Raw genomic sequence first — 24,480 nt, 5'->3', positions numbered from 1 at the left:
AGAGTATCGATCATGAATTATAGACTGTATTTGATAATTAAGGAGTATCATTTAACACCTCTATTAGCGAGACTGGATCCATGTCCACATAAGCAGTAATCGGGTTTTAAGTGCGGGCATTAATTTTTTTAGTTGTTGGACATGTGATTTCAGTCTTAATACTAAAAAAAAGATTATTTTGGAGCTAGTTACGGCAACAGCTCTGACTGAATAGCTCGAGAAGTAGCGCAAAACATCACGCTTCTTTATGGTTGGCCTGATTCATATGAGAAAAATTACTTGCTGCTTACAAAAAAGTGCACTACTTTCTATTTGTTATTGTAGGGTTTAAAATAGCAACGACACACCAAGCTGGCCACGGACTCAGCAAGGGAGCGGTGATAGGAATAGTTCTTGGTGTGATCATTTTAATTGTACTAGCTGTAGCAGTTGTTGTCTACAAGCGTCGCCAAATATCGTACCACAGAGGAGAAAAGCTAATGGCCGGTTCAAGCCGCTTTTCAAATTTGAAATCTCGATTTGGAAAAACAGCCGAAATTCCATATCGCGAGGACGTGGATTGAAGAGAACATCCTTCTTTAAAGTGTCTTTACTTTCCAATTCTCTGTTTGCACTCACCCAATCAACTGCCAAAAACAACAAACGTTCTGCCCACGAGCACTTCTGTTAAGTATAGTGTAGAATGGGGTGTTGTGTAGTGTAATGTAGTAAAACGAAGTGTGTTTTTTTGCAATGTTGTAAAGCAAATTGTTTTAGTGTGTAACGATGGGTTTAAGGGTTTAGGGTTAAAGAGTGTATACATTGAAATAAAGGGAAACATCTAGGAAAATGCATTTACCGGAGTTCTTTTAATTCTTTTTCTAACTTATCAGCTAAGTTGTGGAATATATGCGCTACCTGATTTTATCCGTACCACTGAGTTAACAGGTTTTAAAATGAGAATTCAGGGCCGCATTTTGTATAGCCGCTTTTCTTTTTAATGAATGAATGTTTCTTTAAATATTTTATCTTTAGTTATAGACCGTATTCATAAATGGCGGTCAAGAAATTACTCTTTTGTCTTTGTGCTAATCATCCTAACTAGCCTCACTTTGGAACAATTTTTTTTAAAATTTTGCTCGTGTTTACGAGGCTAGTTAGGATGATTAGCATAAAGACAAAAGAATAATGACTTAGCCGCCATTTATCATGATACGGTCTATGTCTCCGTATATACTAGTATTTTAGTTGTAAATGTGATGTCTCGAGAATATTAGCTCTTTTAGTTATTCTGAAATTCGAGATGAAATAGAAGTTTATGCATGCATGCATGTATGTATGTACCTTTGGCAGGGCGCGTGCGCACAGTCACTTTGTAATGTGCGACTTCAGTGCTTACCATATGACAGATAAAATGAATTTTCCCTTGAATATATAAGCAAACAAATTCTTACGCTAAATTGACAAGGGCGGTTTGGAGCTGTGAGTAGGCGTGGGATTTGTCTCATATGGTTTAGGGGCCGACATATCCCTCCCTCAATGCCGTACCGGGAGGCAAGGTCGGTAGCAGAAAGCAGCGAAGAGCCAACTGCGTCCAAAAGCGATCGCACGGGCCGAAATCCCGGGATGACTCGTTTGGTACGACGCTCCAGCGCCGGTGTCTGGAGGTACTGCGTTTTTCTCTCTTGACTCTCCGATACCTAGCCTACCAAAAAAGCTTAAGATGCTGGTTTTTACAAGCAATTGACATTTGATTTGAACAGATTCTACAGGCATAAACGTAAGGTAAGAACCGTGCGTGTCTGGTCTTCTCGAGACAGAGGTGAGAGATGGTTTCATGCAGACTGGGACGCCTAAAATGCTCTGTTGTAAACATGGCGGTTCAAGAGTGAAGTTGTCTCTCTGGCCTTTCTGTGGACGAATTCCAGCACCTACCGATACAATTTGGGCAAGTTTTGAAAGCTAAGAACTTCAATCGATGCGGTATTTTGCCGGTAGGACTGGGTGACCCGACACGTATAAGAAATCTATGAAATGAGATTCGGGGATTTTCCCTTGTCATGGAATGGCAGGATTACCCAGAATTCTTTTTGGGCATGACCCAGGTAACTTGAGAAGCACGAGACTGGCGCGCGGCCGGAGGAAAGAGTGAGAAGGAAATTTCTAGCCAGATACTAAGGAGTAGCCCTGGTGTGTACTGTTAACTTAGACTTTTGATTTTTGAACAAGTTTTTATCGTAGAGAATTAGCGACGATAAGTGCTTTTTTTGGTCCTTATGCTGGTAGCAAAAAATCTGGCCTTTCCTAAGTTCTTGTCAAAGGAATGGTATAATGTATTTGAGAGAATACTGACCTTTATATTGGAATATTACTAAAGTCAAACTCTACATCTCTTTGCAATAAGCACATTCAAGATTTCCTCATATTACTGTATAGAAGTCTCTTTTTTATGATCATGTTCGTGGTACTGTATATGAAATATAACCGAGTTTTCTCGCCGTTCTTTTCGTCATGATCTTAGCGGAAATGATTACAGTTTGGTTCCCCAATAGAGTGGTTTTCAATTGAGTGTCGAAAGTAATTAGTGGATTACTTTGGTTTATGATTACTTCACTCAGTGATTGGTTCAAAGTTTTCGCGCCAGGTTTTCAACCGATCAGAAGTGAAACCAAAACCAATCGTGGCTCCCGCGTGCACTTTTTCCCGCGCTTTGTGTCGGCTACGTGTAATTACTTCGAGTTTTGTTTGGTTTACTGGATTGTCTCCGTTCTTTTTGATTGGTCAAAGTAATTACTTTGGTTTTGGTTTTACGACACTCATTTGAAAACCGCTCTAATGGCACAACAACCAGTTATGGTCTTAAAGCTGTGCAATAAACGCTAGTGATTCCTTGGACTGAAGGAAGTTGAAGTTGTTGACAATTTCTAGTTATAATGTTTGTCCCAATCCCGCCCTCTAATTAATAAGAACAATAATAATGTATATTTCTGGGTACATGTATCGATTATATTCATTAAAATAGGCAGTGGGTAGCGACCACATAGACTCTGGTCGATCCACTTGATCACACAAGTCACACAACTCTCTATTTAGGGGTAGATTTCGCTCTTGTCACTTTGCTCATCTGTCCTATCTCCATCTGCGCTTCCAAATGCAGTTTTAACGGCATGATGAGACTGAAAACCCCTCTTCAAAGCACTATGAGCGAGGAGAGGCACATACTCAACATACCTAAGCACAAGAATTTGAATATTGCCAATGTAGTTTTCGAATTTTCCCGTCGTAAAGGGAGACGTCTCGCCCTTTCATGTAGTCACATTTACAGTTTATCATACACTAGTCTAATATACACTTATATCGGTAGTACCAAAGGTTGACAAATAAACAACAAAGTTACTGAATAGGTAGCGTTTTTTCATGCTTGGATTTATGAAACTTTTCCCTGGAAAACATGGGCACTTGCAGAGGCTCGGGTCTTCGGCGCTCGTTTCACTACGCCTTCCTGTGTGTACCAAACCGAAAAGGCGTGAATAAACCAGAGAAGCTAAGAAGATGACATGTGTAAAATAAATAAATGACAATACCTTCCTCGCGATCTCTGATTTTTAAAGTGAAAAGCACTGCGAGCGAGCTCGCGTTTATACGCGTTTATACGTCTTCGACAGACTTCGGAAGACTTCGGACGTCTTCGGAAATCTTCGGAAATGATCGTGCCCTCTTCAAAAATCCCAGCACTCCCAGGATAAAAATCTCACGCCTATATCTCAGAAAAAGTTCCACACTTCCACACTGCATGCGAAACTTCCATACTTCCACACTGCCAAACTTCTATGTACTAATTATTTGTGAGTAAATTTCTCGCATTTGCATTCCTTTCTGACGACGCGTTCTGTGCTCTTCTACCCGAAGTAAAAGCCGTTTCTTGTAGTCCCTGGTGCAACTTCTCACATTCCATATGTATAGATTGTGTTTCATAAAAAGAAGATAACAATGATAAATACAGCAAAAAACTATATAGAAAACTATATAGAGTTTTCAATTTCAATTTAAAGAAACGTTAGTGCTTACATCCCTACATCAGTGAGCTGATGTCAAGGACGAATGGTGGCATAAAGCTTCTCCTTGTTGTAAACTAAAGTGCTTTATCGTGAACAATATATGACACTGCACGAACATATTATTGTACATTAAAATTTTGACGACTGATTGACAAATTAATGGTATACGGTATACCGTTTAAAAAGCTTGGTTTCGCTACTTTCGGGATGTCACTACTTGCGGGGGTGGGGTCGCTACTTTCGGGATTTACATGGGGCCACAAAAAGTTGACGTTAATTTCGGGGGCTCGTTACTAAAGGAACTTTACTGTATTATCACTTCTTTTGCTCATAACTGTGGTGTCGGGTAAATTTGTCAGGTAGAACTAAGCATTTCAACCATAATATGGATAGTCCGTAGCGTACAACCACAATGCAAGTAAAAAAGGATCTTCTGACACAATTGTCACGCCCTCACGCCCTTGGCCTAAATTGGACAGCGGTGTACATGAAGTACCTGCGTAAGTAGGTACTTCGTGTACTTACCTTATTATATGCCACCGAAATAAGAGACACAATGAAATGTATCAAAGGTAAAAGCCGGTTTTCCAACGCTGATGAAAGTAAATCAGTGCTAGTATAATTGTCAAGATCCTTATATTGGATGAATGGAAGTATTTTTGAGAAGGTGCAAGAATGAATTCTGCCTCGGGCTTGTGCGAAATGTAGGTTCCATTTATTCAGCTGATTTAATATTAATTTCACTGACGAGCCACGGAGCCCACTGTAGTGATACTGCTTCAAAAATGGCCCTGTATTCTATAGTTGCAACTTGCAAAATTGCTCTCGACTGGATGAAAAGTGAAAGATAGTTTTTCATATTTCAGGAGAAGGAGTGGTTGAGGTCCTTCTACTACGACGTAGAAAAAGGTCTTCGTCAAAATGAGAGTGATGCTGAATTCGTTGAAGTTTGCTTGCACTCGTTACGGCAAATAAAGCGTGCGATTATGAATGAACTACAGGCTCCCACATCCTCGAACTGGCTTCCTTTCGATCAAAAAGTCATACCACTTAATACGTTGCTAAGAGAACACCCCAGTGTGTTTGGAGGTTGCATTGTTTCCAAGGCATCACCTGTGGAGAGCTTTTTAGGTAAATGAAATAAATTGGGATAAGCCTACAATCGGCGTCAAAATGAGTTGACACAATGGGTCCGTTCATACGAAAGAAAAGAAGCAATGGCTTACTTAATTATAAGACGCGAACACCCCATTCAAGGTGACTCAAACCAGTTTGAACACTTGAAAAAAACGTTCTTATGAGAAGGAATGACACTACAACACGTTATCATTTAACAGCAATGTTATGGTACCATATCAAACACTGGAAAAGATTTGGTTATTTTTGTGACGTAAAAAGTTTCTGTGGCAACAGGAAATCCCTGCAAAAACACGCTTCATTTTCGCTGTAGCTGCTCATAACTCAAAAACAAACTCAGTGTGAACTCAGCGTGAACAGAATGAAGCTTTCTGCAATGTTTAACTCATTGACTCCTAGGGGTTCCCCATTGACGAGTAAAATCGTCTGCAATTAGACAGAGTATTTAATACTAAGATTGGCCGGTTTAGGCCGGTTTAGGGGTGAATGGGTTACAAAAAATTCTGTGGAGTGGATTCAGAGCCACCTTAAATAATTGAAAACTTAGGATAGCTCTGAATCCGCTCCACAGAATTTTTTGAAACTTTGTAGTTTGAAACTTATGGGTTTTGGGCTGTGCTTTATATCTTGGCCACGACTTACTTCAAAGGTGAAATTTGATTGTATACATGAAGTCAAGTGTTGTCTGCGGTTTGCTGAAGTCGTGAACGGCTCCTGCACATGCGCTTTTCTTTATATTATAGCCCCGACTTTCTACTTGCTCTTGATCATTGTCCTGAGAAAAATGGTGAGCATGAGCATTGAATCACGCAAAGAAAAAGATTGGGCAAGTTGGCCTTATACAAGCGGTTAATTTGATTTGTGACCTAGGTTGTAACCCTGTTGTCAAAATGCCATATATTCTGATTGGATACTTGACTTTCAAACCCAAGTCTTTCATGGGATCTGCAGTTACAGGGACTTTGTTTGTGGAAGACAACCTTGGTGCAATTGCCTGTGAGGTAAGTATCAATACTTTGCTAATGCATGTAGTACTGTAACCATGGCAATATTTCTCATCCTTTCCTCATACAGCTGAGCATTGATTATCAATTGAGACAATTTAATTTCTCAAACATTTCAGTCACTGATATCCATCATTCACTCCTTTATATCACTTTTTATAAAACAACTAGGATAGTATGCACACTCTCATTGGCCAATAGCTGTGTTTAGATGAGAGTATGGAAACACGGCTGTGACATCACACGAATTTGGATTATTCTGTGTAGGTTGGTATGCTGCAGTATTGTTCCTTCAAGTTCCATGCTACAACCTGGCCTCTCTTCATGTCTGTGTCACAAATGCACTTTAGGATAGTCTGACTCCAGACAAAACAAAACAAAACAAACAAACAAACAAACAAAAAAACAGTCATTGGAGCAATAGACCTTATTATTTTGTATTCTCAGTATTGGACTGCAACTACAATTCATGACAAAATTGTTGAAATATTGACCATTTCTACCCCCTATGCCCACATTTCTTCTGTCTTTTAGCCTTCTTAGGAGTCCAATTTGCCCCCTTCCTCCCCAAACAATGCTGTAGCGGGATATTTACCGGTAGGTACAAATAGACAACATTGAATGGGGGAGCATTTAGAGCAAGATACAAATTATAGGGTTAATTTACACTAAAAAAGAACTGTTATAAACACAATGTGTCAACTAATTTTGTTGCTGCTAATGCAGGGGCATCTTTTCAAATGCAAGTACTCTGTAATATAGAGCGGTTTTCAATTGAGTGTCGAAAGTAATTAGATAATTACTTTGGTTTATGATTACTTCACTCAGTGATTGGTTCAAAGTTCTCGCGGCATTTTTTCAACCAATCAGAAGTGAAACCAAAACCAATCGTGGCTCACGCGTGCACATTTTCCCGCGCTTTGTGTCCGTTACGTGTAATTACTTCGAGTTTTGATTGGTTTGCCGGATTTTCTCAGTCCTTTTTGATTGGCCAAAGTAATTTCTTTGGTTTTGGTTTTACGACACTCATTTGAAACTCGCTCTATTCCCCTGCATTAGTCTCTATTGCAAGCTAGTTCCAGTCCAATACTGAGAATGTGAAATATGATCTATTGTAGTTTCCACATGGTCATTGCAATCGCCGTGATTGCTGGGAAAATGATCACCTCTTTTCCTGAACCCGATTGCACAGTTTTCATAATAGAAGTCTATACTGTGCCACTGATCAGTGTTGCTGCAAAAGGTGCAATTCATTCAGAATGCTGTTGGAGAGTGGTTTCCATACTTCAAACTTTTTCTTCAGTGTTCACAGGGATTGTAGCAATCATGAGGAAACCGTGATTTAGAAAGTCTTTTTCTTTTTATGGTTTCTTTACTTAAACTGTTCATTTTTCTGTAGATTGTAAACCCTGTTAAACAACATGTTGACAAGCTGGTTTTGATCCCTGAATGGAATTATGTTCCATCAAGTTTTTTGACATCTTTTCACCAGTCCAAATTGTCTACATGCATGGGTAAGTGGTAGCAAATCACTTTTTCATTGGTTTCTTCATGCTGGTTCCATTAGCCATGCCTGCTTGGTTCTACAAGGCTTTTTTAACTTGAAGTACAAATCAAAGTCTGTTCTAAATAAAGCAAAAAAACCTACAACATTAATAAAGTTGCGGAATTACACTGTACACTGTCATTGTGTTTTATGTATTCAGACAAGAGAGTTGTGATTACTTTAAGCATGCATTAGAGTTGTATAAAGACAGAATAATTAAATCTATAAATAACAGAACTGTACTTTCAATGGAATTGTACATAATGTTCAGTCAAATTGTATGTACAATCAAATAAATCAAATAATAAGTTTCTGAGGCTTACTGTTGTTCTTTTCAATAATTTCAATGTTTTAGACAGGTCCTCAAATCCGAAAGCTGTGGGTTCAGGTTACCTTGAGGTCATTGGGGAATGTGCACCAATTTTGGTGGGATCAAGGAATAAACACAGTGAAAAGCCACTTGACTTCTTCACGATCCAAGATTTTCAGCGGGATAGAAGGCAAAGAGCAAATTCCTTAGTCTAGGGCTTGTTGAATGACCTTCATTTTATCAGAAATTTTGTTTTCTTTACTTTCATAATAATATTGTCTTTTCTCTCTTTCAGCTCTATTTCTACATGTAGCTGGAACATCTGTGGAAGCATTTTTGCCTTGAGTCCAGTACACAGGTAATGTGTATTCCAGTGTGGCATGGTGGTTGCACAGTTTCTGTCACAGCTGTATAATATGTAGTTTTCCATTTTTGTTTTCTCAACAGCATGAGTGTTGGTAAACCATTCTTTTTTATCAAACTTTGCTCTCAAGACACAAATCTTACTACTGTGGTGGTAGTACAGGTACTGCACATGTAGTTTTGGAAGTCTTTCTTTGCTCATTTAAGTTTTCAATTATTTAACTTACAGTACTTCAATGCTTATTAATCTTGAAGAAATCAGATTATTTACAAGGGTCGACGGATACAGTCATGAAAGTTTTACGGGTAACAGGCAGGTATAAAAGGTCAGACTGGATCAACTTGAATTGACATAAAAAAAAATGATAAGCCCTCTAGAAATCACCCTAGCCCTAACCTTGATGAAATCGGGGCAAACATCGAATAGTTTTGGTTTGCAAAACCATTTTTCTAGGGATCGAAGGTGAGCAATCTGAGTTGATCTGGTCTGCCTTTTTTACCTGCCCACCAGTAACCGCTTGGAGACAAACAAAAATAAAGGAATAAAGGAACAAAATGAATGAATTCATGAGTGAATAAACAGACAAGTCAATGAATAGGAAATGATGCTGTAGATTATTAAAAAAGCGAGATATTTAAGTTCAACTGGGTTGTCATGTTTTGAAAATGGTATCAGGTGCAATACAGAAGTAAATAAAGAAGTGCAGATAGCTAGAGCACTTCAACTAGAATTACGTTTTAATAGGTCATGGGTTCATCTCCCACTAGGCCTGAATTTTTCAGTCTTTCCTTTCATTGCTGTGTTAGGTAACGTATTCTGCAATGATCTGAGATTTTATCATGATTCTCATTGCAATAGTCTGTCTTTCATGTTAACTTCTCTTCGCGTTCGGCTTTAGATAGGCAGTTTCACATCAAGGGTCACATTGGGCATTGTGATTATCAAAATTTAATCCACTTTGTGATCTTCAATTTTATTAGCATAACTGCAAACTCTCACTTAAAATGGGATTGAAATTTTAGACTGTTGGTCTAATGTTCGAATGCCTGCATACTATAACACTTTGGAGAATTTATTGTTAAAGCTGATGTTTAATCCGATTTGGGGAAAGTGAGCTTTTCTTCAAGCATACAGAAGCTTTGCTTACATTAAATTGTTATTTTGTTGATTTTTTTCTCAGGGTGAACAGTTGATGGTCTGGCATAAGTTTTTGCAAATTGATGAGTCATACATTTTCACAAAGCTGAGAGAAACCACAATGAATAAGGTACTGTGAGTGATGAAAATTAATGTATTACAGAACCAGAAGAGTAACAAACTTTGCTTGGTTGAAAAGTATGATTCCTTATCTTACAAAATTAGGGAACAAGGAATGAAAGGAAAATTCTTGCAGCAACTCGCCATTCAGACTTCCAAAACTATCAATCGTGTTTATCATTGAGAGTATCAAGAAGTGAAAAACGGCCATGCATAGAGGAAAAGGTGATGTGTAATAAAGTGTATTGTCCCATGTTTTGTCTTCAATGTACATAGAAATTGTTTTCACTTTGTTCATCCTTTGTTCATTCACTTGTCTTTCAATTGGCTTGGTGGTAATTCTGTCTGTCCATTTGCCGGTCACCAATCCAGAAAGTCAGTGGGTCACTTGCATTCAGGCTTCCAATTAGTCTGTATCTCTCTGCTGGTTTATAATTTTAATTAATCAAATTATTGGTATTTTTGTTAATTTGCTAGTACCGGTATGTCCATCTGTCTGTTACTCAGTTTGTTGTAATGTTAGTCAAGTACATGTAGTATTCCATCAGTCTGTCAGGCCATGTGTTGGTCCTCTTACCAACAAGGCAGTTGGTTTGACAGACAATCAATTAAGCACTGAGTCAGTATCACATTAGGAAAGGAAAGGAAAGGAACTTTATTTAAGTGTCTAGTCGTTCTAGCACTGGAGCGCTAATTGGGGACACTGTAAACTGAAAGAACAATGAAAGTAAATCAAGTCAAATGTTTGTTTTTGAGGAAAGGGGAAACCGGAGTACGTGGAGAAAACCTCTCGGTGCAGAGTAGAGAACCAACAAACTCAACCCACATATGACGCCGAATCTGGGAATCGAACCCGGGCCACATTGGTGGGAGGCAAGTGCTCTCACTACTAAGGCCACCCCTGCACCCCGTACAAGTCACATTAAACCAGTCCTTTTGCTATAAATTATCCAGTTAATGGAGCAATCAATATCAACAAAGTGCTTTATTTTTTTTATTGCACTTTTTCAGAGGGAATCAAAACGCCTAAAAACTGATAAAGAAGAGGATGATTTGAACCAAAGAGACACTGTAGAGAATCTAGAAACAGTCCCTCTAACTAGAGAAGTGTGCCACAAGCAAGATGCAATAACAGAGCTAAAACCAAAAGTACCTACCAACATGTCCTACACGGTAAGTGTCTTGTAAAGTTTAAGGCAATAATACAACATTCATTTCAGTATTGGGCAAAACTGATATCGTTGTCTAGCGTTTTTGATTGTTATTTTTTTGCAGGGTGTTGTCACAAAATGTGTTAAACCTGAAGCTGGAGTTTATGAACTTGATGGGAAAATAAGGTTCTTTTACATCAATATTAAGTCTTTCCAGCTTTGCTTTGTTTTAAATAGTTCTTTTAGTGTTTTGATTCATCAAGGTATTACTTTTCTACTCCAAATCTTTTTTTCTTTTCATATAAAAATGTGCTCATGTGTAATTGGAATAATTTAGTTTCCTTGTAATATAGTTGGGTGTGGACACAGTCTTTGTCCTGTATAAGCTGCGAAAGCTGCATAAGGCTTTCAGTTCCACTGTGTTGAAATAGAAGAGTGTTGTTGGAACCACCTGTACATTTTTGATATTGTTTGTATTTACTTCAGATTGTACGTCAATCACCAGCCCTGCTCTAACCTTGCACGTGGCTTACGTGTAGGTGCAGAGTTGACTGTTCACAATGTCCATTTATGCAGGAAAGGAAAGGTCAGTGCTTTATAACTAAACACAACACCAAAAGCCCAGAGTAAAGAAAGGAAAAAGTCAATTCAGAAATACTATAATGTTTAATACCAACAAGTGCCGTAAACCAAAATAAGCTTTGAGGAATTATTGTTTTACAGACATGGACAATCAAATCAACATCAACCATAATGCAATGTTAAAACACAATGCACAAATTATGGTCAGAATATGTCGTGCATGCTGGATAAACCTTTTTTCTATTTCATGCTATTAAAACTGGATTGTGTTTAAAATGGTTGATCCTACGTGAAGACATTCATACATACTTAGTAATGCCAAACCGTATAAACTGTAAATCACAAATAAAATTCCACACTTGATTGGAAAGTGCTCAAGAGCATTAAATACAGTGAGCAGCTGTGCAACCATTCCGAAATTTCTTTTTTCCTTGTAGAGGGTTCTTGGTTTAAGTTGTTGCACTCAAAGCACTGTACGTATCGTGAAGTTCTCACCTTTGGTGTCACCTTGGAAGGTAAGACAGAATAAAAATGTGCAATTGGGATAATTACTTGGCTCAAAGAGGAGTTTTTGTTTGAAAGGATAACAGTTTTTTTTTTTCATTCTTTGTTATTTACTACAATGTTTGGAACACAAAGATTACGAAGCAAAGTGAAGATTGACATGTATACCAAGCCAGTAAAAGATTACCAAAACATTAACATTGTGCAATGACCAAAGTAGTTATGTGATTTGGAATTGGTTACTGTCTGCGTTTTGTTACAGTTCTGATTCCAGGAAAGAACAACGTTGAACAATAATAGGGTAGTTTTGAATTGTGCAGCAACAAAAGAATAGGGAATAATTAGCATTTTGTTTTGTTGAAAAAAAGGAAAATGGAAATTATTCCCATGAACCTCGACTCTGTTCTTTTGTTGCTGCACAATTCGAAACTAGCCTATGGGATGATAGAAAAATGTTTGCTTATCGGGGGCGGCGTTAAGCCCTAGGCGGACGATGCCTTCAAGAGAGCAAAGTTGGATTACTATGCTCTTATACTGTAGTCATTTCATCTTCTTTCGTGGGCTCATTCACTCAAAACCCCTTAAGCTAATCCAGCCACCACAAAACCGGAAACTCCACGCCCCTGTGAACAAGATCTGGGTTCGTTAATGTCCACTTTGTTAATTAATGTCAAGGGTTGTGATCTAGCTCAACGAGGCCCTCACTTTATAGTCCTTATCCGAGAAGACTTGAAAGTCTAACAATTTGCAGATGTCGTCTCAGTTTTTTCGTAATGTCACAGCTACAATAACTTGGCTTGATATGACGTCCTTCGTCCAACATTTTCTATTACATGTTATTTGACTAATGATGTCACTTGAGTTTTGTTGGGTAGCCATAATTATGCCTGGAGTCTAAGCCAATCAAAAGCAGAGGAATAATTTGAATGAATGATAATCATCCAATAATGTCTTTCGTTTGTTAGTTACCTTTGCACATTTGTACAAGAACGTTCTGCATATTTTTTAGCCTTTTAGTCCTTGTGAAAGTCCGTTGGCTTTGTTGGGACAGAATCTAACCCTTGCTGATTATGTAGACTTGCTGGAAATGTGTGACAAAGTTCTAGAGAAATTTTCACCCCTCTACAGGTAATTATCCTTTTTTGAAAGCTGTTTTGGTGTGCCGAGGTTTTGCAATATTTAGCTGTACAGGTTTGTTGCGTTGTTTAAATTAATGGAGATGGACGTTCTCAGTGAAAGAGAGGATCATTCCCGCGTCAGGTATTCTCTGCATTTAGTTTACAAGTATAAGCTTGTATAAGGTATTATTATACCCTTTTAAGCTTGGAGATCTCTGCCCTATGATCTTACACATCGGAAGATTCTGTTGATCGGATTATCAAGGCGTTATCAAAATGTGGAATGTTCAAGTTTTAGCTCAAAAAAAGAGAGAAAACAACCTGAAAAAAGACTTAGTGCATGTAATCCAAGCAAAACATAGTTAATTTATTTATTTAGTAACTTCCATTTAGTGAAATGACATTACAACAAAAAAAAAAAAAAGAAAAAAAGACACTAAATGAGGGACTAACGTATGGACTCGAAGTCCCAGCGAGGTCAGCCCCCATAGTGTCATCGACCGGGACTTTTCCTCCCTGCATTAGTATCCTTTATTGCAAACAGCTCCTCTCTCGACAATGATTATCCCGTGCGAACAGGTCACTCTCCTAGGGAGAGGACGGGGTCTCGAAGGAGAATATGTTTGTAAACTGTTGATGTTTACTGTGTTTGTTGTTTTCTCAAACAGGACAAGCCAGCTGGTCGCCTATTCTGCCAGGTAAGATCGCAGGCCAACCTGTAGTAGCCAGCCATCGTTTACGACAGCTTCGTAGATCTCAAGGTCTGACTCGATTTTCCGACGCAAACTTTCTCGTTTTCACGTTTCTAACAGATCGAGAGTTGCAAAACAAAACAAAAAAATGTTTCGAAACCATCAAGTAATATTGCAAAGCCGATCTTAAAGTGTTGTTTAAGTTGTCATCGGCCAGTGATGGCTTGAAATTAATGTTATTGTTGAGCAGGTATCTTCTTGTCCTTCTCCAGATGTGCCATTCATCAATTGGGTCTATACATTTTCAACTATAGCAGCTTACTTGTATTTTGTATTGGACAAAATAAGCAATGAGATAATTTTAAGTGGGGCTTAATACATTTTGCGAGCTTACAACCAATGACTGTCGTTGGTTGTAAGCTTAAGTGAGGCTTAAAAGCCCCACTTAAATTTTTTTCATTGTTGGCCAACACATGTTGGGTGACAATGTGGAACTTGAGGTTAAACGCACCGACAAGAATGAATAGCGATGGCTCAATATTATTCAGCATGAAGTGTTAACTTGCCAACATGATGGTAACACAATAGTGGCCAATATTAATATTAGACTTTTTGTATTGACACCGGCTTAACCCCTAACGCGAATAACTCCTGGATAATAAATTAAAGTGAAGGATTTTTTTTGCTCTGAAAAGATAATCTTTTGAAGATCTGCTCTTCCGATAAGCAACTTCAACGGAAATAAGAGATATTTTTGAGCAGTTTGGCTAATTTTGCGAACACAGGAGTTGATGCGTTTCTCACCTACGTTGCAAACTTGATGAAAAAAACCAAGTTGAAAGTTTATGTTAGCATTTTACTGCACGGTTTTGTTTGGATTTCAAAATTCTCAAAACCAGACTCGTTGATAGACGTTCTCACTGTGGTAGTGTAAAGAGGTCTTTATTTGGTGTCTCCGCAGGAAGGAAAACAGAGCCAGGAATGAATCAAGTGTGTTAGAACAGTTACTATCTTACGTAAAAAGTCAGTCTTCTTCAAGCGTTGTTCCTTCGAGAAACATTTACGATGAATTCTTCGAAGTTCCTCACAAATGCAGCCCGAATCAAGCAAATGAGTTGACATTTCCAAGCCTTCCGACAATGAAGGAATTTCTTGATGCAGTACAGGAAAAAATTTCCAATCAACCGTGGCTGAACGGACATTCAAGTCAGACGACACCTCCGACCGATGAGAAACAGGATTGGATGTTCAAGCTTATTAATCAAGATTGTTTCAATCCCCCTTTGGTAAGTCATTACCAAAGATATGACGATGGCGTCTTGATATTAATTTTGCAACAAAAGTCCTGCCCGTCGTGTGTTACAGTATGGACCTCACGTCGTGGACCAATCCTTCATTTACAAGGCAAAACGATTCGTTTTCACTGTTCTTGGTTCTGTCATATTGAGAAAAAATGTTAAAAGCGATTTTGGTGAATACCGGTAACAACCAAGTATTAAATTTGAAACTTATCCAATTTCTACTGTCTTGCTTTTGTCCACAGATTCTTGTCGGTAGTCTGCGAAATTCAACTAAAACTGGCCAATTGCTTTTGTACGACCAAACGGGAGATATCTGCTGTATGGTGGCGCCCACTGATCTGCATACTCAAGGCCACATGTGCGCACGAGAGTGCTGCAAAGGACTATTTCCAGTGGGAAAGGCATCAAGGTGTCCATGTATGCAGACTTGGCATTTGAATGCGTTGATTCAAATCAATAAGTTTGAAGTAGTCATCGAGAAGTTTAAGCCTAGTAATTATTTTCAAGAAAACTTTGCCACAGACACAACTCGCAAGTATCTACAATTTTCGTTTGATAATGTAGACATTTTAGGACCTAAAGACGTGGATAAGAGACTGGATAAAAGAAATTCTGAACTAAAGAAAGAGGAAGGAGAAACTAGCATAAGAAGGGAAGGAATGGATAAAGAACTCGATAATCATACGTTTATGTGTAAGATCTTGTTTATGGTGAGAAATTGTGAGGTTCCCGCACTCCGTAAAGTGAAAGATGAACTATGCTACCCTTGCGGTGTGGAAATAAAGATTGTTGCAGTTCATCGCAGTGAAATTCAAAAAGGCACGGGCAACAGTCATTGCACTACAGAGGAAAATACTTCGTGTTGTTTAACGTCTGGCGTATTTCTTTCAGGTTTTAAGCTCGAAAGTAAAAATGCCGCATTAAAACTTGTAAAGAGAAGTTTGCGTTGGTCGCGAGTCCTTTACCCGGGTTGTTTTTTCGTCATCACAGAAACGGTACCAAATCAAGCAAGCTCGCGCATCTTGAAAAATGGCATCTTGGATTCGTTAATTAATGTGAGCAGTGATATGCAGTTGAATAGAGTATGCTTGTGTGAAAGCTGTGGCCATGCTGGGAAATCAGGGGACGTTGAAAACAATAAAGAAATTGTCCAAGCCCTGAATCAACTGAGGGAAGATTTTTTTAGGAATGATTCATTGTGTTGCGTGGATACTGTTCTTAGTGATAGCTCTCTTCAAAAGGAAACTGCTGCCAAGCAAACAAGGTATCGACTTGAATTTTTATTTGGTAAGCATTGTTCATATCTAGAATGCGAGGCAGTCCCAAGGCTTTCTCTGGCTGGGCGACCTGTGCAAAATAGGACCCTCATCACCCTCATCACGAAGTCACAAACTATTTGAAAGGGATGTTAAATGATGCATCTTGACGTAACGAAAGATAAGCGAACAAGTAAGAACTGGGTAAGTGCAGTGATTAAGACGGTAGCTCATTCCAAATGAAATTTCTGGCGAATGGCTAGGACCCTAAGTTTAGGCTCTCCCTTCAAAATCCCCCGCCTCTAACCACATAATCCCAGGGGGAAAGTTGATGGTGTCACACAAAGTAATTTGTTATACGTGTATGTATTGCTTGCAGATGTGCTCCCACCGCTCAAGTCAGTTTCCAAGGGGTTGTTGTTAGTAGAGAGCTACGCCAATCGGACATACCTAGTCGGCAGTTACCCAATGGGCTGGTAGAAGTACCGAAATTTGGCCCAATTAAGGCAACGATGGTTAAAGACCTGCAGCTGGGCTTTGCATTGCTGACAAATAACATCATTCAGCTGAGAGTTAAAGACCTACAATCACCTAACAGCATCTCTGTGTATTTAGATTTGAGGAGAACAAATTACATTTGTGGATTACTACCTGGTTAGTATATTGTCTTATCCAGAAGATGCCATTCTTTCAGCCAACACCAAGAATCACAACCTCTCGGTGGCTCCAAGCTACGCAAAATTTAAAGGCAATATTCGTATCTTAAATTTTCAGAATTGGTGTTGTAAATATTGCAGATACCAATTTAAAAAATAAAAAAAATAAGAGTGCTATATTTAGCAAGGGTGGGGTATCATCATCATGATCATCTTATATACACAGTTGTCCGCATAATGGATAAATAATAAATGTTAATAATAATAATACTAATAATAGTAATAATAGTAATAATAATAATAATACTATTATTATTATTATTATTATTATTATTATTATTATTATTATTGTTATTATTTTATACGGAGAGACTAGCAGGTCCATTCTACTTCGAATAAATTATTAATGATTGGTGCTTTCCAAAAGAGACAGTCCCGGTGGTACTTGTCACTTGTCACATATGGAGCAAAATTACTGAATACTGATTGGCTGAGACGGAGGGCATTTTTTCTTAATGACGAGGACACTTTTGGTAATCAAGAGGGCATGATTGCTTTCTCCTGATTGGTTAACATTTGCTTATTTGGAGCAAGCGAAGTTACAAGAGAATTTTCTTCCAGATTCTGACTCTGATTAAACTGCTTTTTATCCACGTGTAAAATACAGTTCAATTAAAATTAAGCTCTATTTCGTTTGACGGCATCGATTTATTGAATTAAACTTTAACCAAATAAAAGCATGTTAACTTAATTTTCATTTGTTGCGGCATTGATCGAGATAGGGTAGCTCTTTACAACCTCTAATTTCATTGGATCCCTTTGGGACGCAGCTCTGTTGTTTTACAGTTAAGGTCTGGCCAAACGCTCGCAACATTTCAACGCAACATCTTGCAACATTGTTGCATTATGTTGCGACATGTGTTGAACGGGCTGGCCAAACGCACGCAACATTTTCAATGCAACATGTCGATGTTTATGTGCCTCAGGCCCCTAGCACGCAACAAGTGGACCTAGAGCGCATGCCCTAGTGCAACAATGTCGCGTGAACCGTCGTAGTCAAACGAGTACAACATCATACAACATCCAAAATGTTGCACGAAAAATTTGACCGTTTTCAAATTTGATCCAACATCATATCGCAGCAGGGTAGCCAAACGTATGCAACTTGTTGTGCCCAACAATGTTGCAAGGTGTTGCGTTGAAAGGTCTTGAAATGTTGTGAGCGTTTGGCCAGGCCTTATAGGGTCCATTGTTTATTTTGTATCGTTGTTTTTGTCCATTGTTCTCTGAACCAATCCCGAGAACCGTTGTAATAGCTGTGTACTGACCTCATTGATCGGGCTTCCTTCAATAATTTTGCCCTTTATGTGATAAACATGTAATCGCATTGTGCCCTCGTGCAACTAAGGATTAATTTCACTTGTATTTTCAAAGTTTTCCAAATTGCCGTCGTCGCTTCGCGACTCAGTCCTTTCAATTTTGTGAGAACTTTGAAAAATACGCGAGAAAATAATCGTTTATTGCCCTCGGACCCATGCAATTACATATACTAATCACACGATTTCGACTGCAGTTTGGAACAAATAAGCACAAGTAGACCAAAAAAATCGAAATGGTTGAGCAGAAGCAACGCACGCAAAAATTACGTCATCCAGGGCACGCGTTTGATTTCAAAACAAAATATTTGATTGGTTCTTACCAAACCCTATTGTTTATTAGCCAATCAAATTGCACTGAATTCGCCCTTTTTTGCATTGTGTTTGCAAAGAAACTCTCAGCCAGCCAGAATCGAGTAATTTTTGTTATGTATATTATGTTTTTTTGTTTCAGGTGCCACTGTCCAGTTCAGAAGGTTTGTTAGGAAATTCTCCCGCACTAGGAACATGTATTGTATATTCGAGGCTTGTTCGTCACTTGTGGTGGAAAGGCGTGCGGTACCGACATTTACACGGACGCCGTTAAATCCAGGATCGTCATTGACCCTAACAGTATCGAAGGTGGCCGAAGAAAATACGAAGAAGCCTCCGAATCGACATCTCATCGAGCTTATTAAGAGCGAGGCTGACGGCAATTTTATTCAGACCATCTCACGCGTGCGTTGTCGAGTCACCGTTGTGCAGAAAGCGAGTGTCCGATGGTTGTGTAAGCGTTGCGGTGAATTAGTGACAAGAAATGAATGCACCGGTGGCTGTTACAGTGCAGTTGGATATAAATTTAACGCAGAAGCAAGGTAGGCATTTTAAAAATATTACTTGAGCGATTTGCATGTAGCACAAGGGCTGTTCCTTGCTGCTGGTCCTTTTTGTCGTGATATGGCGGCCAACAAACATCAATGACTACAGAAAAGTGCCACTTTGGGGTTGGAATTACCTTATATGGCTTGTGCTTTTTGCCGATATAATGAGCGTTCTAAACAGAGTTAACTGAATAGAGTGTGATGTGAAGTGCTAGATTTCTATCCCATATGAACCATGTGAGCGTTAGCCCTACTGATGGAAATGGGCCGGCCACACAAGGACAGAGAAAAACTCTGACCAAGGTGGGAATTGAACCCACGACGTTCGGGTTAGATCTCCGCCGCTCTACCGACTGAGTTACAAGGTCAGACGGGAGCAGGTCGTGGGAACTGAAGATGTTAAAGTCACGGCAATGAACATGTACAAGTACAAGGAAAGGTTACGTTTATACAAACGTTGGCCGTGTAGCACTTATATTTTAAACATGAGCGTTCTGATTGGTTAGGTGCTATGGCGTTATTCTACCTCAATGTCTTTGGGCTGATTACGAATTATCCTTAATCTATTCATATCCATAATCTTTTGTCTTAAATATAACCAAAGGCAAAATGTTGCCTTTGGGATTTGATCTGCCTGAACCCTGCTTGCTTGGAATACCAAAACGTCAAAGGAGGCGTTTCTTAATGAAGTCCGTAAAGGTCATTTGTGAGAAACAATCCACTTTTTAAAAAAATAGTAATGTAGTTTCAAGGGAAGTACTATCATTTGACGATAAACCGGAAATTACTGCGAAACGTATCCGGGACCCTTCAAAACACGCTCGCCTGGGATCCTGTTATCGAGAAAGTGTAAATAGAGATGCTTTCGTTCTTTTAATGGTAGCCATTCTTAACATTGCGACTTTGTTCTCAGTTGAGAGAAGTGCGGGAAATTGTTGATTTGATTTCTCATCCAGATGTGTGGTGGAAGACGGAACAGGAGAGGCTCAGGTATATGTCTATGATGATTTGGTGCCCACAATACTGAAGCTCTCTCGTCAGCAGTGGCTCAATCTTCAGGACTTAGCCATGCGCAATGGAGAGTTACTTTATCAACGCTATTGGCGTGGTGCAAGCAGCTGTCTGCAGGTATAGTGTACAGTGTTATTTGCTAATGACTGATCATAAGGATTTATATGCACATCGGGAGTGTCTCTAAACTGTAATCGTCTTTGACGTGATGTGAAACGATTGAGACAGGATTCTAATGAGCACGAAGCTTCCATGTTTGTTTTGTAAATGTAAAAAAAATGTAAGTGCTTTATTTATAGTGGAAGTGCACTTAGCTATCAAGCTCAAGGCTGCTGCCTAAGAAAATTTTAAAGGGGCCCTAAGAGCTAAACGCTGAGAACTTAGGAGCCCAACATATGAAGTGAAAGGTGTTGCTGTGAAAAAATTAAGGCGCCCAGAGCTATTCTTTGGGAGCCCCAGGCTACCGGGCTCCTGTTAGGCAACAGCCTTGAAGCTAGTTCACAGGTACTCCACCTTTTTTTTTCTAAAAGAAACAACTCAAACTTAACAGAAGCATGATTAAGAGCCCCAACCGGCCAACTTGTTTTGAGCGGTGTAACTTATTAAACCCTACAAAGTTCAGTCAAGAGCTAAGTAGGTTTCAATGACTAATGGTGGGTCCCTGTACTTTATCTCAAAACCGCAACGTCAACATGAACTTTCCCAGTGCCAAGTTTTGCTGCCTTAACTTACCACACTACCCTCCCAGATCGGTTTTGCTATTTGGAGGTGAAAAATGAAAGTCGTACCCAACAAAGATTGAACGATTAATTGGTTGAACTTACTGGGAAAACCAGTGTCGATCGAACAATTAGCGGCCACTAATTTCTCCCGTTTATTTCTTTGTTTCTAGATTCATCAAGGCTATGCATCTTCCAGAGAGGCAGACGCTAAAAAGACTTTCGAGAATTACTGTTGTTCACCTCAGTTTCAGCGGCTTATTGTGTTACAATGCAAACTTTTCCGATCCAGCAAGTCTGTAGCTGTCCAAAAACAACAGGGTGAGAAAATTAGAAATGATATTCTCTATAATATTTCATGAGCTCAAAAGCCTATCAAAAATGGATAAATTCGTCACGTGCATGACTTCTGAAACCCAATGAAAACCTAGATAAAAACCACACGTGTTTTGGATATCGTATCCAAACCACGCGTTGTTTTCATCAGATTCCTCATTGGATATCAAGATTTACGCATCAAAACAAAAAAAATTAAACCAAAGAACAGCGTTTTTAATAACTCATTTTCCACATTTTACAACAATGTTTTCATCACAATTAGCAAAGGAAGCAGAATTAAAAAATGCACAACCTTGTTCGAGAAGCGATATCAAAAACTCGTGCTTCGTGTTTCATCATAGGTTTCAAACACCTCAAAACAATAAATGCACTCGGCCTTCGGCCTCGTGCTTTCATTTAGTTTCTCGGTGTTTGGAACCTATGATGGAACACTCGCACTCGATGTTTATATTTTACTTATTGGATCTACACACGCGCAGATTCGACATGTGTATGTGGTGGGACTGTTAATTTTCATTTTTTTCCCATGATACCTCGCAAAACAGTTTTCCTGCTTTTTCGGCAGTTGAGACAGTAGGGAACGTAAGCAAGCAGGACATCGATGACTACGAGAACCTCATTGCTTTTAAAATATAACTTCGTGAAGGTGAAATCATTTCGCGATAATTGGAACTTGTTTGATACCGAAATTGAAAGTACTATTTGTGTTCTATTTTGTACGCGAAAAAATTGCGAATGAGGTACATTTAACCTAAAGAAATTGGAAAAAAGATTTGTTCTAGTTTGCCTCCCCATTGTGAGAAGTAGCTTAGTATCTGCAGCCAAAAAATGAGTTCAAGTCAAACGAGCTTCCTTCATTTTTGGCAAAATGCATGCAAAATACAAAATTCAGCTTGACGTTGGCCATATAAACGCATTGCCAAATCTCTCTGTTATCAAGTCAAAAAAGTTCGAACCATTAAGTCTACAGGCACTGTAACCTTACAACAAGGTTCTACGTATTCAGGCATAGTTTGACGCTACTCAGTCCGAAAACTTTGAATGCAGCTTTAAAAGACCAATTCTTTGAATTGCAACTTTTTAACAGGCAGAATGCTTCTAACCAGTGAGGCATCACACTTTGTCTGAGTGTCGACCTTGTTGCAGTGTTAACCGTAACTTAGGTATGCATAATAAGGGGCGCAGTTCAATATTTTATAGAAACTACGTGGTAGAAATTCTATTATTTTGCATGATGTTGGTTATAAGGATGGGAGCATTGCTTCGAAACGTTGCCGTTTTTGCTTTACAAATATTTTCCACAATTTTTTTTGGATAAATATCTATTTTGTAGGCAGGATCGATAACCGAGAGCCACTCAAGGAGTAGCCTTATGAGCCAAGATTATGTGAATAGTGCATTAAGTACCACATTCCCTTCTTCTTTTTTATTTTTATTTTTATTTTCGTAATAGTAACATGTTTTATTGCAAAAACAGAGGCACAACTTACAAATTGAATACGTACAGTACAGTACAATACCTCCACTACTTACAATGTAATAGTATCAATATTATATGTCTTATTTATAGAGTGATTCCCATTCCCTTCTCTAAATCTTTTTTCCCCTTTTTTTCTAGAGTACGAGACCCGCAATATTAACGTCGGTGGAACAGAACACAATACTCTTGTGCTTCCTAAACTACTTCTAAGAGCTGAGGCGATCTCTGACATTCGGGCTGTAGAAGAAATACGTTCTCTTCTTCAAGCAGTTCATACTGAGAAAACGCTTTGACATACTATGGCAGAAAAAGCACCATCCTCGGGGACCTAAGGTGGTGGAGGAAGAGGGAAAGTCCAAAGAAATGTAAGAATGAAAGAAACGTATACATCCCTCTTTTTTTTTCGCCCATTTAGTCTTTTCCCTTTTCTCCATCATCTGCCCCGTAGTCTCCGAGGACAACTGTAAAATTGAAGACAATGGCACAGGTGCTTACTTTTTTGGTAAGAGGGGTAAATTCTCCAGAACATTGTAATTACAGACAGTCTTAATGTTATGTATTTTTGGAACATCTATGTACAGCAACAATGAAAAAAAATCTTTTCTTCACAAATAGTCCAAATGGCTTGACGAACACAGTAACACCAAAAACCGCCATAAAACGTGAGTTTTTTGGAGTTTGTTTATAGGGTTGTGTACACGTTTCAGATCTTGGATCTCGTGACGTTTCTTTATCATTGACGAAACTTGCATCGCAGGCAGTGCTACTTGGCTTCGAGTTTGGATAAATCAAGACTGAATCGATCCACATTAGCCTGTTAGGTGCTTCAACAGCAAATCATGTAGCCTTAGGGACCGGTCATTATATTTATGTAGAGGGGGTAGGGAAAAATATTTTGACAGATGAAAATTTTTGCCAGGCCCTCCCTCCTCAAGTCAAAAAATGGCAAGTAACCACCCCCCCCCCCGCCCCTCATAATTCAATATTTCATTGATGACCCCCCCACCCATTTTTCCACTTATGATTTTATTTCCGTATTTTTTCGTATTTGCATCACATAGATATGACTAGCCAATTTTTCGCGGTATGTTATTCATGTTTTATTACTTCACGAGCTATTGAACCAACAACTATTTTGTTGATTTTGATATTAAATGAAGCCAAAATCAAACTCTGAAACAGGCTGATCTGGATTTGTCTTTTATTAAAGTGTGAAATATCAAAGCAATGAAGTTTATGATATTATTCTTCAAACTGGGTTGTCCATCTTCACCACCTGGAACTTTGAAATTAATTTATTTTGTAAAAGTAATCCATTTGCAAAAGCATAGACAAGACCCCTTGAAAACCTAAAAATTGATGACCCCCCCCCCTATAAATTGTTTTTAAAAAATTAGCTCCCCCCTCTAGCCAATCTTAAACAGCCTTGACCCCCCTTCTTTTTTCCTTTTCCCCTATACATAACGATCAAAAGCGTCTTTAATTGGTGCACTCATGTTAGCACGAGGAGTGAGCAGGCGCCGTAAGGTTCAAATAGCAAAGTTTTGTCTATAAGAACCCTAAAGCACATGTTCTCGCACATAGAGTTTCCCAGAGCCTTGGATCGATCCAAGGCTCTGGTGACGAGATTGAGCCTAATCCTATTTAATTTAATATATCCCACCTTGTTCGAAGAACAAAGTAATTATGTAGTTTTAGCCCGGTAATACGTGTTAACGACTCATGCGATAACCGGATATATATTGCATTGCATGCAACGAAAACACAAAAACTCGTTTCC

The 24,480-nt window shown here is 38.8% G+C and overlaps 2 protein-coding genes across 3 annotated transcripts in view; both read left to right on the top strand.

Moving 5' to 3' along the window:
• LOC137992130 (scavenger receptor cysteine-rich type 1 protein M130-like) overlaps window positions 1-833 on the top strand; it is a 32,554-nt gene extending 31,721 nt beyond the window's left edge. The window contains 1 exon segment of the mRNA XM_068837264.1: window positions 325-833. Within this exon segment, the coding sequence (XP_068693365.1) occupies window positions 325-563 (239 nt within the window). The 3' untranslated portion in view covers window positions 564-833.
• Window positions 834-4,583: 3,750 nt separating this feature from the next.
• On the top strand, window positions 4,584-23,926 carry LOC137992126 (CST complex subunit CTC1-like). 2 transcript variants are annotated; one of them, XM_068837258.1, is made up of 22 exons: window positions 4,584-4,741; window positions 4,904-5,168; window positions 6,045-6,175; window positions 7,578-7,692; window positions 8,080-8,224; window positions 8,330-8,392; window positions 8,482-8,560; window positions 9,579-9,665; window positions 9,761-9,880; window positions 10,667-10,828; window positions 10,931-10,992; window positions 11,293-11,392; window positions 11,826-11,903; window positions 12,902-13,020; window positions 13,679-13,708; window positions 14,664-14,988; window positions 15,246-16,267; window positions 16,639-16,913; window positions 18,746-19,145; window positions 20,108-20,279; window positions 21,055-21,202; window positions 22,839-23,926. In XM_068837258.1, the coding sequence occupies exons 1-22, from the start codon at window positions 4,685-4,687 to the stop codon at window positions 22,991-22,993; spliced, it is 4,110 nt and encodes a 1,369-aa protein (XP_068693359.1). In that variant the 5' UTR covers window positions 4,584-4,684; the 3' UTR covers window positions 22,994-23,926. The 2 variants fall into 2 exon arrangements, with proteins under 2 accessions (XP_068693359.1, XP_068693360.1); XM_068837259.1 differs by lacking the exon at window positions 4,904-5,168 and having other exon boundaries at window positions 4,605-4,741.
• The last annotated feature ends 554 nt before the right edge of the window (window positions 23,927-24,480 follow it).

The sequence above is a fragment of the Montipora foliosa genome, chromosome 2 (assembly GCF_036669935.1).
Source record: "Montipora foliosa isolate CH-2021 chromosome 2, ASM3666993v2, whole genome shotgun sequence".
Taxonomy (NCBI): Eukaryota; Metazoa; Cnidaria; class Anthozoa; order Scleractinia; family Acroporidae; genus Montipora; species Montipora foliosa.
The sequence above is the reverse complement of the archived record's forward strand: the minus strand, read 5'-3'. Positions and strand labels throughout refer to the sequence as shown.